We start from the raw sequence: 13,086 nt of genomic DNA, 5'->3' as shown, positions 1-13,086 counted from the left end.
TTGCACTATGCAGCTGTCTCTAAGAAAAGGTGGATTGAAAATGTAAATGATTTCTTAATTTAATATGAATAGAGGAGAAATTACAGAATACTCTCGCAACAGAAGAACTAGATGGCAATGCCATCAAGGATCCAGCAAAGATTCATGAAACTTTCATCAATTGTATATATTTTTTTAACTGGTCCATTATGTAGTAACTGGGGTGGTTTTAAAACTTGACTGGAAAAAAAAGTTTTGGGAAATAGGGTAAATTTGTTTTGTAAAGCTGTGATATTAGGTATAAAATCGAGGTTACTGTCAGCAAGAAAAATTCTGGCATTTTCTTCTTGAGCACATGATAATTTCAATCCCAAGCATTTTAGATGACACGTATAAGCTAGCAAGTGACAACCAGTAACTGCCTATTTAAATCTGTATGTCACTTCTTTTTCTTAAGTACCCTTAAGATTCTCGTCTTTAGATTAATCCAAATGTCTTACTAGCATCTGCAGTTAAACAGTTCTCTTTCTGATCAAACTAAATCAAGGGCAATGCGTTTTATTTTTTACAATGATGAAATAGAATTACATTTTTTAGTTTACTTAAAACAAATATCATTTTGTAATTGCCTGAATTAATAAATATGCTTTTTAATTTTTGCCAGTTTCTGCCGGTTTTTACCGGTTATAACCAGTTTCTGCCACCAGCAGGGCAGAAACCAGTTTCTGCCGGCAGAAAGCAAACCCTGGGCAAAATAGAAATTAGATTTAGTTAATGAATTATATTTGAAAAAACTGTACTTTAATATTAAGTGTCCTCCACTACAAGTTTTAAAAAATGAACTTGATCGGATATTTGAACTTGATCAACGAAAAGTATTTGATTAACAATTGAAAATTTGAATAAGATACATAAATATATCTCAGGAGAGTGTGAACTAAGAGTAGGCATTAAAAAAGAAATTTCAGATAAATAGCTTTGACTTCATTGTACACAAGGATAGGAACATAATGCTGTAATTTAATTCAAAAAATTAAATATGACAAATTACCTCTTCAATCAAAACATTAACCTCTTTAGTAGGCTGATTAGGAACTAAATCTTCAGCAGCTTTATCTACCTCTAGAGAAATAAAAGAATTTGTAAGTAAAAAAAATATGAACAAAATTCTCATTCCAAAAGCATGTGAAAACATATTAAAGAATATAGTTAATAATACATTTTTGACTCCCACAAAAAAATAGGATTTAAAATCAAAGCAAAAAACTCCCTAGAACTGTTTTGGAATTGCAGCCTAAAATATTAGTGATCAAGATTTGTAAACTAGGATACATAGTGGAGCACCGTTTATATGTTTTTGAAAGGATTGTATGAAAAAATGAGTACATATAAAAAACATATAATAGGTATATATGTTAATATGCATCAATCAGACTCAGCAGGTACCAATTTAGAAAATACATAAACAGTGCTTCACTGAACATAGTCAAGGGTAAGTAATAAAAATCAATAGCAACTCTCTTGAAAACGTTCTGAATCTGTCTTTGTATTCAGCACATTCATGATGCTTTGTAATATTTTCAATTTATAAGGTGATCATATATCTCGTTTTAAATGGGACCATCTCATTTGCAGGTCACTGGAATGACCGGTTTTCTAAAGTGACAGAATGGAATACTGTAAAACCTGTAAAGTTGACCACCCTTGTAAGTTGACCACCAGTCTAAGTTGACCACCTTTTTCAGGCACGGAATTGGCCTTTATCGTATAAATAAACCTCTGTAAGTTGACCACCTGTTTAAGTTGACCAATAAAGTAGTGCACTGCAAGTGGTGAACTTACACAGGTTTCACTGTACTGGGAATATATTTTTACTAAAAGAGATTGTGTGGAATTTTTTAAATATTTTTTCATATCAAATATTTTATGCTTTTTTAGCCCTAATGCACCAATAAAATGTCATTTTCCCTTGTGAGTAATTGTAAGAACTAAAACCCCAGTTGCACATCTTAAAGCAATGCTGATTGCAAAAAGTTATTGTGTGAATCTTGCCAAGATAAATTTCATGATTATTTGAAAAATAGCATAAAATATACTTAAACAAATTCTTGCATTAAAAATTGTAACTTTACATCATGTCAAGAGTTAATTTCTGGCTTTTTCTATAATAAGCACAAAATGTAAACCATTTGCATTTTTTTTCTTCTTTTATTAATATACACAACCAGTTGCCTAAAATTGTTTAATGTTCTGTTTTGATTTGAGATAAAAATAAATGGTCACTTTATGAATTCATAATTTAGTGAAAAAGACTCAAAAGTTTAAAAATTTTTGTCAAATGAATGCATTCATCTTAACATTTGACAGTTGGCAACTCTGCTTGAACAATTTAAAAACTATGCTCTAGTAGAATATTTTGGCAACTAACTCAACTAATGGGCAACAGTTCACATAGGGGGCATAGGAGGCTTATATGGGGGGGAGGCAAGGGAGAGAACTGCAATCTCACTTTTAAAAGTCAAGAGGTTTTGACCATCCACTTTTCTCAGTTCAAAATTAATGATACATTTAAAAAATTCATAAAAATTTGTTGATTCACCTCTAAAAAGAACGAAGAATCGACTTAATAGCATGGATTTTATGCATTTCTCAAGTTGTTATTTCGTAAAAAGAAAAATGGAGCTTCAAATTGGACGAAAATAATCTACTATGGCCATCCATCCCTATTTTTGAGGATGTGTCCCAATTTTTTTGAAGGTCATTTAATTAATAACAACACAAAACTTCCACTCATAAAAAAAAGTCAGCTGTAGGGGCACAGCTTTACAAATACAAATGTGACGACCAGCAACAGGCTCTGGGCCCAGCTAGGCTGGTCCTAGTCAATTAATTAGTCCCCAATGAAGATCAATGGCCCTCTTAATGCTATCCACCCCCTTGCTCATTACCGTCTCTTCCGGTAAGCTATTCCAAGTGCCCACGACCCTGCTAAAGTAGTAGTTTTTCCTGATTTCCAAGTTAGCCTGAGATTTAAATAGCTTAAAAGAATGACCCCTTGTCCTGCTTTCCCCGCAAAAATTTAATCCATTTACATCTTTCATTTTGATAAATTTAAATAACTGAATCATGTCCCCTCTGACTCTCCTTTGCTCCAGGCTATACATGTTAAGCCTATTAAGTCTGGTATCATAATCTAAATCTGAGAGTCCCCTTACTAATTTAGCTACCCTTCTTTGAACCCTTTTCAATACAAAAATATCTTTCTTCAGATAAGGCGACCAAAACTGAACAGCGTACTCCAAATGAGGTCTTACTAAACTCTTATATAAAGGCAGAAGAACTTTCTTAGATTTGTTTGAAATAGATCTATTGATAAACCCAAGCATATTGTTGGCTTTGTTACTAGCAATACTGCACTGTTGACTAAACTTGAAGTCCTGATTTATTAAGATACCCAGATCCATAACATTTTCTGCCTGATTTATGACTGAACCCTGTAAATGATGTCTCATACGCTTATTTCCATGACCTAAGTGTAGCACTTGACATTTCCCTACATTAACTGCCATCCCCTACTTATCTGCCCACTTAGTAATATGATCTAAATCCTCTTGAAGCTGATTTACTTGTTCTTCATTTTCGACAATCCCCATAACTTTTACATCATCAGCAAAACAATTCATGCTTCCAGAAATATTTTCATTGATGTCATTCATAAATATAATAAACAAAAGAGGCCCTAAAACTGATCCCTGAGGAACCCCACTTAAAACATCACTCCAATTAGAATGATTTCCTCTCACAACTACTCTTTGCTTCCTACCAGTGAGCCAATTTCTAACCCAAAGTAAAGTTTTTCCTCCTATTCCTATGTCAGCTAACTTGCTGAGAAGAGCAACATGTGGTACCTTGTCAAAAGCTTTTTGAAAATCAATATAAACAACATCCACACATTTTTTGTTATCTAAAGCTGAGGTAACCTTGTCGTAGAAATGCAATAAATTAGTAGTACAGGATTTACCTTTCCTGAAACCATACTGCAAACTAGTCAACAGACTATTAGTCTCTAAGAACTTCATGATCTTAATTTTGATCAAAGTTTCGAAAATCTTACAAATCACCGAAGTCAAACTTACAGGTCTATAATTCCCAGCAATACCTTTGACCCCTTCTTGAAGATTGGCGTTATGTTAGCCAGCTTCCAGTCCTCTGGCACCGTCCCCGAGTTATAAGAAGCATTGAAAATATTCAAAATAACATCCACTAATTCCTCTGCACATTCAACTAAAAGCTACGTAGCTTTAGTTGCTTAAACCTCCTCCCTGGAAAATACAAAATCCTCAAGCTGTATAATAGCTTGTGTCTTGTTAGTGTCAACTGTTGAGATACAGTTATCGTTAAACACACTGGAAAAAAAGTTATTTAGAACATTTGCAATATCCCTATCGTTTTGGATTAAATTTCCATACTCATCAACCAAAGGCCCTATTTGACTGTTTCGAGCTTTCACAGAACTAGCGTAAGCAAAAAACCTCTTAGGGTTCCCATCAATGTCATCTGCCAGCCTTTGCTCCAATTCCCTTTTCTGAATCCGTACCAAATACTTAAAATTTCGCCTTGCCTTACCATACTGGAGCCTCTCCGCACTCTGACCAGTTTCTTTAAACTTACGAAAAGTGGCTTGCTTATAATTAAGAGCTTCTTTAGTCTCCCTGGAGAACCACATGGGCCAAATTTTGGTACTAACACCTTTTCTCCTAAATGGAACATAATCCCCAACCGTATTAGCAAGTTTATCCTTAAATTCCATCCACTGCTGAGCTACGTCGCTATTTTCCAATCCTGACGATAAAACCTCTTTCAAGCTCTGCCTAAGTGCAACAAAATCAGTGTTTCTGAAATTGGGCACAAACCTAAAATTATCATCTTTGCACACTTCAAATTTAATCCGGAACCTAATGCTGTTATGATCACTATCTCCAAAATGCTCCCCTACACACAACCCCTGAACAAAACTTCCTATGTCACAAAAAACTAGATCCAAAATCGCCTCCTCTCGAGTTCCCTGAGTTACAACTTGATCTAAGAAACAGTCACCAATTACTTTTAAAAATTCCTCTTCTTTGCCATTACCAGGATAAAAATTATTCCAATCAATACCCGGAAAGTTGAAATCCCCCATTATGATAACGGATCCCTTACTGGACATGTCACTAATAATACGGTACATCTGTTCATCTTGTCCCTGGTTTGAATTACGTCTGCTGCCTTCCCCGCACCTCCTTTGACCCCCCACTTTTTTGGTGCACCCAGGGCCTGATAACTGAATGGGCCAACTAGGCAATGGCCTATGGCCTCTGGGGCCTCAAATGGGCTGAAATTACTTTAGTTTATGGCTAAAGTTTTCAAGTCTGAATACAGGGGGGCCCCAAAAAACTATTTGGCCTAGGCCCCTCAATATCTGAATCGGGCCCTGGGTGCACTAGCCACCTATGGACATATATTGTGTCAAATTTCGTTCGATTTCATGCAGTTTTTGCTATCAATCCATCCGTCAAAGTTCGAACATTTTCACGAAACCAGTAGCAGTGGCGGCGCGAGAGCAAAAGTAGACGTCGGCGATGCAGTTTTGCGAGGCCCTTTTAATCATAAAATAATGTCAGACAAATAATTGAATTCATAGAATTAATTTTTGTACTAATTATAGGCACTTAGGGTTCCCAATTCATTTAATTGCTGGGACAAAAACATTTCGTGATTAGTAGCGCAGTCAAAAAGAAGTTTTTTTCGTGTTGGTGGAGGAGGCGGCACATTGACAGGGGAAAAAATTACCTGATAGAAAGGGGGGTCCGGGGGTTCTTCCCCGGAAAGATTTCAAAATTTGTAGTTTAAAAACGCTATTTTAGGCTTTCTTTGCTGATGTTACGGGAAAAAAGGTACAGGGGGTCTCGGTGGAAATTTCTAGAAATTGAAGCCTTAAAAATGCAATTATAGGCCATATTTATTGACTTTAGGGTTAGAGACTGTCCCAGATCGATTCTTTAAAAAAAAAAAAAAAAAAAGAAAAAGAAAGAAAAAGGTCAAAATCAATCTCCTGCAAATTCTCGAAATTGAAGTTTCAAAAACGGAATTTTAGACAAACTTTGAAGATTTTACGGGAAGGAAGGGAGATCCCTCGAAAAATTTTGAAAATTATGGACCTAAAAACTTAGCAATATTTGATATTCAGGAGTCATTCCACTTGAACTTTTTGTTAATGAAGTTTAAAAAGCCTAATTGCCTATGATATAAAAGAAAGGAGGTATGGGGACCCTTGCCCGAATATTTTCTGAAATTCAAGCCTTAAAAATGCGATTGTAGGGCCATATTTTGTAATATTACGCTCGGTAATTTTTGAAATTCAAGCTAAAAAACGCAATTTTAAGCGATTTTCGACGTTGTAGAGTATTTGGGGGCTTTAAGCTGGAAATATCGCGAAGTTTAAGATCTGGAAACAAAATTTCAGTTGCTCCATAATGCTTTCGGTGTGTGTGTGGAGGGGAAGGTGAGATCGGAGGAGCAGCATTTTGGATATTTTCTTATTTTTAGATGAACTTAGGAAACAAGAGAAAAAAGAAAAGAACTGAAAAGAAGAGAAAAAAAGAAAGGGGGGTGATAGAGTTAGCTGATCAATAAGCTGTTGCCATTGAATACTTTTAATTCAGGCCCCGACAGAATTGGGCCAAACATTTGCTAAGGCTGGCTCTGTGCAGTCTCTCCTACACGTACTATTTTGATTACTTTTGCGTCTGTTGTATTTAATAAGAGCTTCAATCAAAAACATGGAAATATCTTAAAACTTCTGAGAATTTACTTCTGAGAATTTTGCGAGGCCCTATCTGCGCGAGGCCGTCAGCAGTTGCCGACGTCGCCGACGCCTAGCGCCGCCACTGACCAGTAGGTACCTCTTTAGACATAGAAAAAATTCAAAACTAGGTGCCCTGGATGCCTTACATTAATTTACTAATTTTGAACCTTGGTAGATGTGTGTATCAGAATTACTTAATACACACTTGGTGAACAGTGTAACACTATAGGGTCTGGTGGGGGAAAGTGGTCAATGGGGTAAAGTGGTCAGTCGTCAAATAAATGGCTATAGCTTGGAAATAAATGTTCGAATGAATGTGAAAATTTTATTATAGAGTAGAGAAGTTAGAAACTACATTTTGAGTACAAAATTTTACAACTGGCAAAATGTTATTCGGTAAAAAAGAATATTTTCTGTCAATATGAAAAGTTTTTAAATCTAAAGACCTCTTTTAACTTCCTTGGGAAATTTTGTTTGTTAGAATTATGAACAGACTGACTGCATAGGAAGCTTCCTACATGTCTCAAGAACTCTTACTCATTAGCAGTTAGCTGAATCTATTTTAGATAATTTTTTAGAACAATTTTAGTAAGATGGGGTAAAGTGGTCATAATATTAGGCCTAACAAGTATTGTTCTTCTAATGTCACTTAATCATTAACTATAAGGCAGATATAAATTAAATATTAATTTCACTTAATATGTATTGTTTTTTCAGTAAATGGTGTTAAATATACGAGTATATGCGTAAGTATACGCATATACTCGTGTAGGCACGTATATAGACGTATTCACATAAATGCACCAATAAATACATATATGGGTATCTGCAAGTATTTTTAATCTAAACAGATATACATTCGGCTATAACGTATATACTCGTTTGTATATATAAACCCTTATATACTCAGGTAGACACTCATATACGCATACGTACTCGAGTAGACACTTACATACAAGCACATGATATACAAGTATACAGGGTGAGTTTAAACATTTAAGCAAATTATTAAAAGGTGTTAGAGGGGAAGATAAGAAGCAAGAATCACATAAACAAACAAACACAATACTGACGCGCTACATGCACGCAAAGCCAGAAACTGATGGATGCAAAACTGGTCAAAAATTTATTACACAAAGACAATTTTACACAATATTTTAGGTTTCAAGAAAAATTTTAAAGCGATTGATGCAATTTGCGGCCTGCAGCTGTGATATATGTGCGTCACAATCACAAAGCACGCTCTGTTACAATAACGAGACTTTTGAAAAACTTTCATCAGCCGATGCGCCTTTGTTGCGATGCTTGTATTAGAGCTACAGTCCGTAACTTTTAACAACTGTTCTAAATATCTAAATATTTCTTAAAAACTAAAATCTTGGGCAAAATCATCTTTGTGTAACAAATTGGTGATTTGTTTTGCATCCATCAGTTTCTAGCATTGTGTGCATGTAGCGCGTCAGCGAACGTAAGTTCCTTATAATTCTTTGCTTCTTATCCTCCCATCTCACATCCCTTAGATTTTTGCCCAAGAGCTTGTTTTCACTCTGTAGGCACACATGTATATAAGCTTGTATACTCGTGCATACATACATGTACTTATGCATACACGTAAATGTACGTATATACGTCTATACAGGTATATAATCATGTTTGCACATATACATACGTATACGCGTGCTTCACAATGTGAGTAGACACGTACCCCCAAACATACACTGGATGTATCCACGAATTAACTCGTGTATATCCGTTTGTGTATGTACACTTATATATGCGTGTATACGTGTACTGTACACGTATATACTCATGTATGCACGTATATACACAAGATAAAAGTGCATACACTCATATGATGTTCGTTTACCCACATATATACCCGTACATACACGTGACACGTATATACTCGTGTATACACGCATACACTCCTGTAGCTAATCACGTATACATGCTTATATACACGTATATGCTTGAGTAGGCACGTGCATGCATGTATCTGATGCATACAGGTATCTACTCATATATGAACGTGCTTACTAATGTTTACACGACACGTATATACTCGTGTATACTCACATATGATTGTGCATATACTTGTAACTATAAAAATAAGCGAAATATACAAATATTAGGGTTGTTTATAATGGTTTTGCATCTATTTTTAACTATGACCACTTTACCCCATGCTATGACCACTTTCCCCCAACCCATGGGGTAAAGTGGTCATAAATACAAAGGGAAAATAAAGTGTTATAATGCTACTTAAATCAATATTTATTTTCCTAAAACTCAATGTACCGTGTTCTTTAATAATGCAATGTAAAATAAAAACAAACAAAGTTTAAGTGTTTAAAGAATTTATTGTATTTATTATTCACCTAAGTTGAAAACCTACGATTTTATGACCACTTTACCCCACCAGACCCTACTACTTAAGAGGATGTCTATAGAAAATTTTGTAAAAACAAAATCTTTACAAAAAACGAGATTAATTGTAACTAGCGGGATAACGTTAATTAACAACAAACTTAAACTAATACTTTGCATTGAATAATAAAATACAAGCTACTTCGTTTGTGCTTATTCCTCTTGGATTTTGTCATCCTGTTAGTAAGTGAAATACGTTTACTCAAAAACTTTTACACAACAAACCAACATAACAGAAACAACTCCAACACGTGGAACAGATTTGTTTTCTTTCTAGCGCAGTTGCAATCACGGATAATCTTCATATGCAAAGGTAAAGGTGGCAATTTTTTTAAAATGTGGAAATAATTTCGAACAGAGAAAAAAAAAAAGAGCCATGGAATATAAAACAGTCAACATGCACTCAAGTTCGAACTTGCTGCAAAATAATCACTAAAAACAGTAATTCATAGTACAATTATATAATTGTTAGATAAATGAGCAACTCTCTACTCAGCTCGTGATTCTTTAACACTTCAAAGCCGACGGGGGCGTAGCTCAGATGGTAGAGCGCTCGCTTAGCATGCGAGAGGTACCGGGATCGATACCCGGCGCCTCCAAAATTTTTAATGTTCGAAACTAGCATTTTAAAAAAATCTGTTTCATAAGTTTTAAGGGGCGGTTGAGAACACACACCAATCCTGCAAAATTTGGAAAGAATTTGATTTGGGATTGCAATACCAGGAAAAATGTTGTTTATATTTTTTAAAACGTCTCACCCACCCCCGTCCGTTCTTTTTCTTTTTTATAGTTTTCTTTTCCCGCTTTGTACTTGATTATTCGCATAGATTTCAGAACACCTGTTCGATTTTTTTTTTTTTTTTTTTTTTTGTATGCTAACATAACACGCAAAAAGAACACAAATATCATACTTAATAAAAGTAATCATAAAAATTAAAAAAATGCGTGCAATTGTATTGAGAAAAATATTAAAAAAAACTTTTTTAATGCCGACAAAATAAAAATAGCATTCCAAATCAATTTTATAAAAAATTCTTGTGGTTAAATTTAATTGATATTGAAATATACATAAATTTTAAATGATAAATACAAAAAAATCCAATTCAAAACGAATTTCCAAAAAATAAAAAAAAGAGAATGAAAAAAAGAAAAGAAAAGAATAAAAAATTACAACACCGCAAGAGAATAAAAATTAATCAAAAATAAATATTTTCATTAATTCTAGTTCATAAGCTCGCTTAATTTGTTTTTTAATCTTAATTATATTGGTGAATAATGTAACTTGAATATCCAGCACACTAAACCCAGCATCCATCAATAGGAATTTATTTGAATTTTGACATCTTGAATTCAAGTCATGTTTTTCGCAATCTCGAACCGTGATAAGGACCCTACTCGTTGGGTTTCTTGTTTCTACAAATGGTACCTATCGTAATCATAATTGCGAAAACTTTAACGCAAGACGTCAAAATTCAAATGAATGCCAGGGGATGCTGTGCGTTGGATGCTGTTTTTGTCTAAAGAAACGTCAACCACTCTCAAGCGAGAGCAATCAGCAATTCGTGATTGCTCTAAGAAGAAATAATAGTTAATAGTTTAGTTAATAATAAACACTAATTTGTAACTAATCTTCATATATATAATAGCGAATGTTCGAGTAACGCTGACGTCATCAACAATGAAAGTCGCGCCACGGCATCATGGGCTCCCATATGCAAAATTTTAAAGGGGGGGGGGGCTCAGATATTTTCCCCGTAGTTTTGCAGGATATTTTCCCCATGGAAACCGAATTCAGGACAGATTACAGTTATTAAAATTTGACATTTTTAATAACATATTCATTAAATGGCTGGGAAAGAAATTTTTTTACATTTTTCCCAAGAAAAAAATATTATAAGCAAGGAAGTTCTATTTTCTAAAGGAGGGGGTGGGGGCTTGAGCCCTTCATTTGCCCCCTCCCCCCATATGGACGCTCTTGGACGTCAAGATAATTTGATACTACGTTTTGGCAAGATTTGACATGCAGAGAAATGCTTTTTTTTGAAAGGGCTGAACTGGATCCGGTAACTTAATTGTTTGGTATGACTCAGTTTAGGAGAATGAAGAAACGTAAAAATTATCAACAAACAAAGCTATACATTGGAGTTAGGGTTAAAATGCCAACTATCAAAATGCAGTCGAACCCGCTTAATGGAATAGGCAATTTGCCAGGAAATTATTCTAATAAGCGGGATATTCCATTATCCGGGATAAAAATAACACACATCAACGGTGTAGTACAGCATATTGACCATTCCCAAGCGGTAATTCTGTAATCCACGCTATGGCTTGGTTTCTTCCATGCTCGATAGATGCCGCCACTACTTTTTCATGATTTTTTTTTTTTTTTTTGCTTTCTTTTTAAAAATGTCTTGTGTCTTTTGAAGTTTTAACCATGGATAGCTTATCATCCGGCTTTACTTATTCAAATATTAATATTACAAACGATCAAAACGAAAATTTAACTTACAGAGTAAAAGAAATCACCGATGAAAATGCTGCAAATGTAAGTTTAAAAAAAAAATTTCTTAATTTAATTGCGGATAATCCCGAAAAAAAAAGATGTTATTAAAGGGACAGAACAGCCGATTTAAATTATTGGAATTTAAAAAAAAATTCATATGCCTAAAGGTTTAACGTTGTATTTAATAATTTAATCAACGGTCTAATTGATACAACTATATCAATTAGATATCATTATATGCAGTATTCGGGGGGGGGGAGTACATGTATATAGTGTGAAATGTAAGTCAGAACAGCTCTTTTACAAAAGTACTCCAATAGGCTTTCTAGTTTTTTATTTATTTATTTATTTTTTTTTTTTTGAAAAACACAAAGACACACATATATATATATGTGCCAATGATTTTTTTTGGTGGGGGGGGGTGTGATCGCTTCCTTTTGGGGGGGGGACACATTCACCCTTAGTTTTATTTACCCATGTTTTGTAGCATTTTTTAAAATTAATTTTCTGTTTAGTTTGTTCTTTAAGTTTTGTTGTTTTTTCCACCAGTACTTACATGTTCTTTACTTAATTGCTATGTTGGGTCTTTTTTGGTTAAAGATTTTTTAGATTGTATTTGTGTTTTAATAAAAATTGAATTAACTTCTCTTTTGATTGGCTTATACAGATTTAACTTAAATATGCTTGTTTATTTTATACACAGAACTGGTTACAGCAACACAGTGAAGATACAAAAAGTACTTGGCGTGTTGCAACAACGTACTATCCGAAATCAGGGAGATTTAATAAATACAAAATCAGCTATCGCTGTGTGCATGACAGACAGAATAGTTTCTGGGGATGGTCCTTCAAAGCTTACAGGATGCACTGCCAAATTGACAATCACAATACAAAGGCAAGTTACTTTCAATTAAATGTATATATAACAGAGTTTGAAATAGGGTTCAATTTCTAGAAGGGGAATGTCCCCCTTTACTTCAGATTCCAGGGGGGACTTTTGGAATTTCGGGGAGAATTTTTATGAGTTCTGAAAATTTGTTTACAATTTTTTTTTATAATTCAATTTTATTTCATTTTTCTATTTATTCATTTTTAAATTATAATTTTTTTGGTGTAATATCAGTCCCACACATTTTCAAATAATTATTCCTTAATTTTGCAATTTTACTTTATTATTTCATTTTCAATAAAATATTTTACAACTAAGTAACATCACATACACTCGATTATTTTTTTAAAATAGAACATTTTCTGGTTCTAATTATCCGAATGGGGTTCGGTCCCGATTGTTTAGAAAAATATTTCTACTGAACAAAGACTTTTTTTCTGG

General features: G+C 34.1%; 1 protein-coding gene and 1 non-coding gene across 3 annotated transcripts in view; one reads left to right on the top strand and one right to left on the bottom strand.

Moving 5' to 3' along the window:
* The window catches only part of LOC129222042 (uncharacterized), a 39,931-nt gene extending 30,398 nt beyond the window's left edge, over nucleotides 1-9,533 (bottom strand). Inside the window, exons 1-2 of one of the 2 annotated variants that reach the window (XM_054856460.1) lie at nucleotides 9,396-9,533; nucleotides 1,031-1,101 (exon numbers count right to left, since the gene is read on the bottom strand). In XM_054856460.1, the coding sequence (XP_054712435.1) occupies nucleotides 1,031-1,101; nucleotides 9,396-9,429 (105 nt within the window). In that variant the 5' untranslated portion in view covers nucleotides 9,430-9,533. Of the gene's footprint in view, nucleotides 1-1,030; nucleotides 1,102-9,366 lie in introns of both variants that reach the window. The other variant, XM_054856461.1, reaches the window with a different exon arrangement.
* Nucleotides 9,534-9,779: 246 nt separating this feature from the next.
* Nucleotides 9,780-9,852, top strand: Trnaa-agc (transfer RNA alanine (anticodon AGC)). The gene has a single exon. It is a non-coding gene; the product is annotated as a tRNA-Ala (tRNA).
* Nucleotides 9,853-13,086: the final 3,234 nt, after the last annotated feature.

The sequence above is a fragment of the Uloborus diversus genome, chromosome 5, assembly GCF_026930045.1.
Source record: "Uloborus diversus isolate 005 chromosome 5, Udiv.v.3.1, whole genome shotgun sequence".
NCBI lineage: Eukaryota > Metazoa > Arthropoda > Arachnida > Araneae > Uloboridae > Uloborus > Uloborus diversus.
The sequence above is the reverse complement of the archived record's forward strand: the minus strand, read 5'-3'. Positions and strand labels throughout refer to the sequence as shown.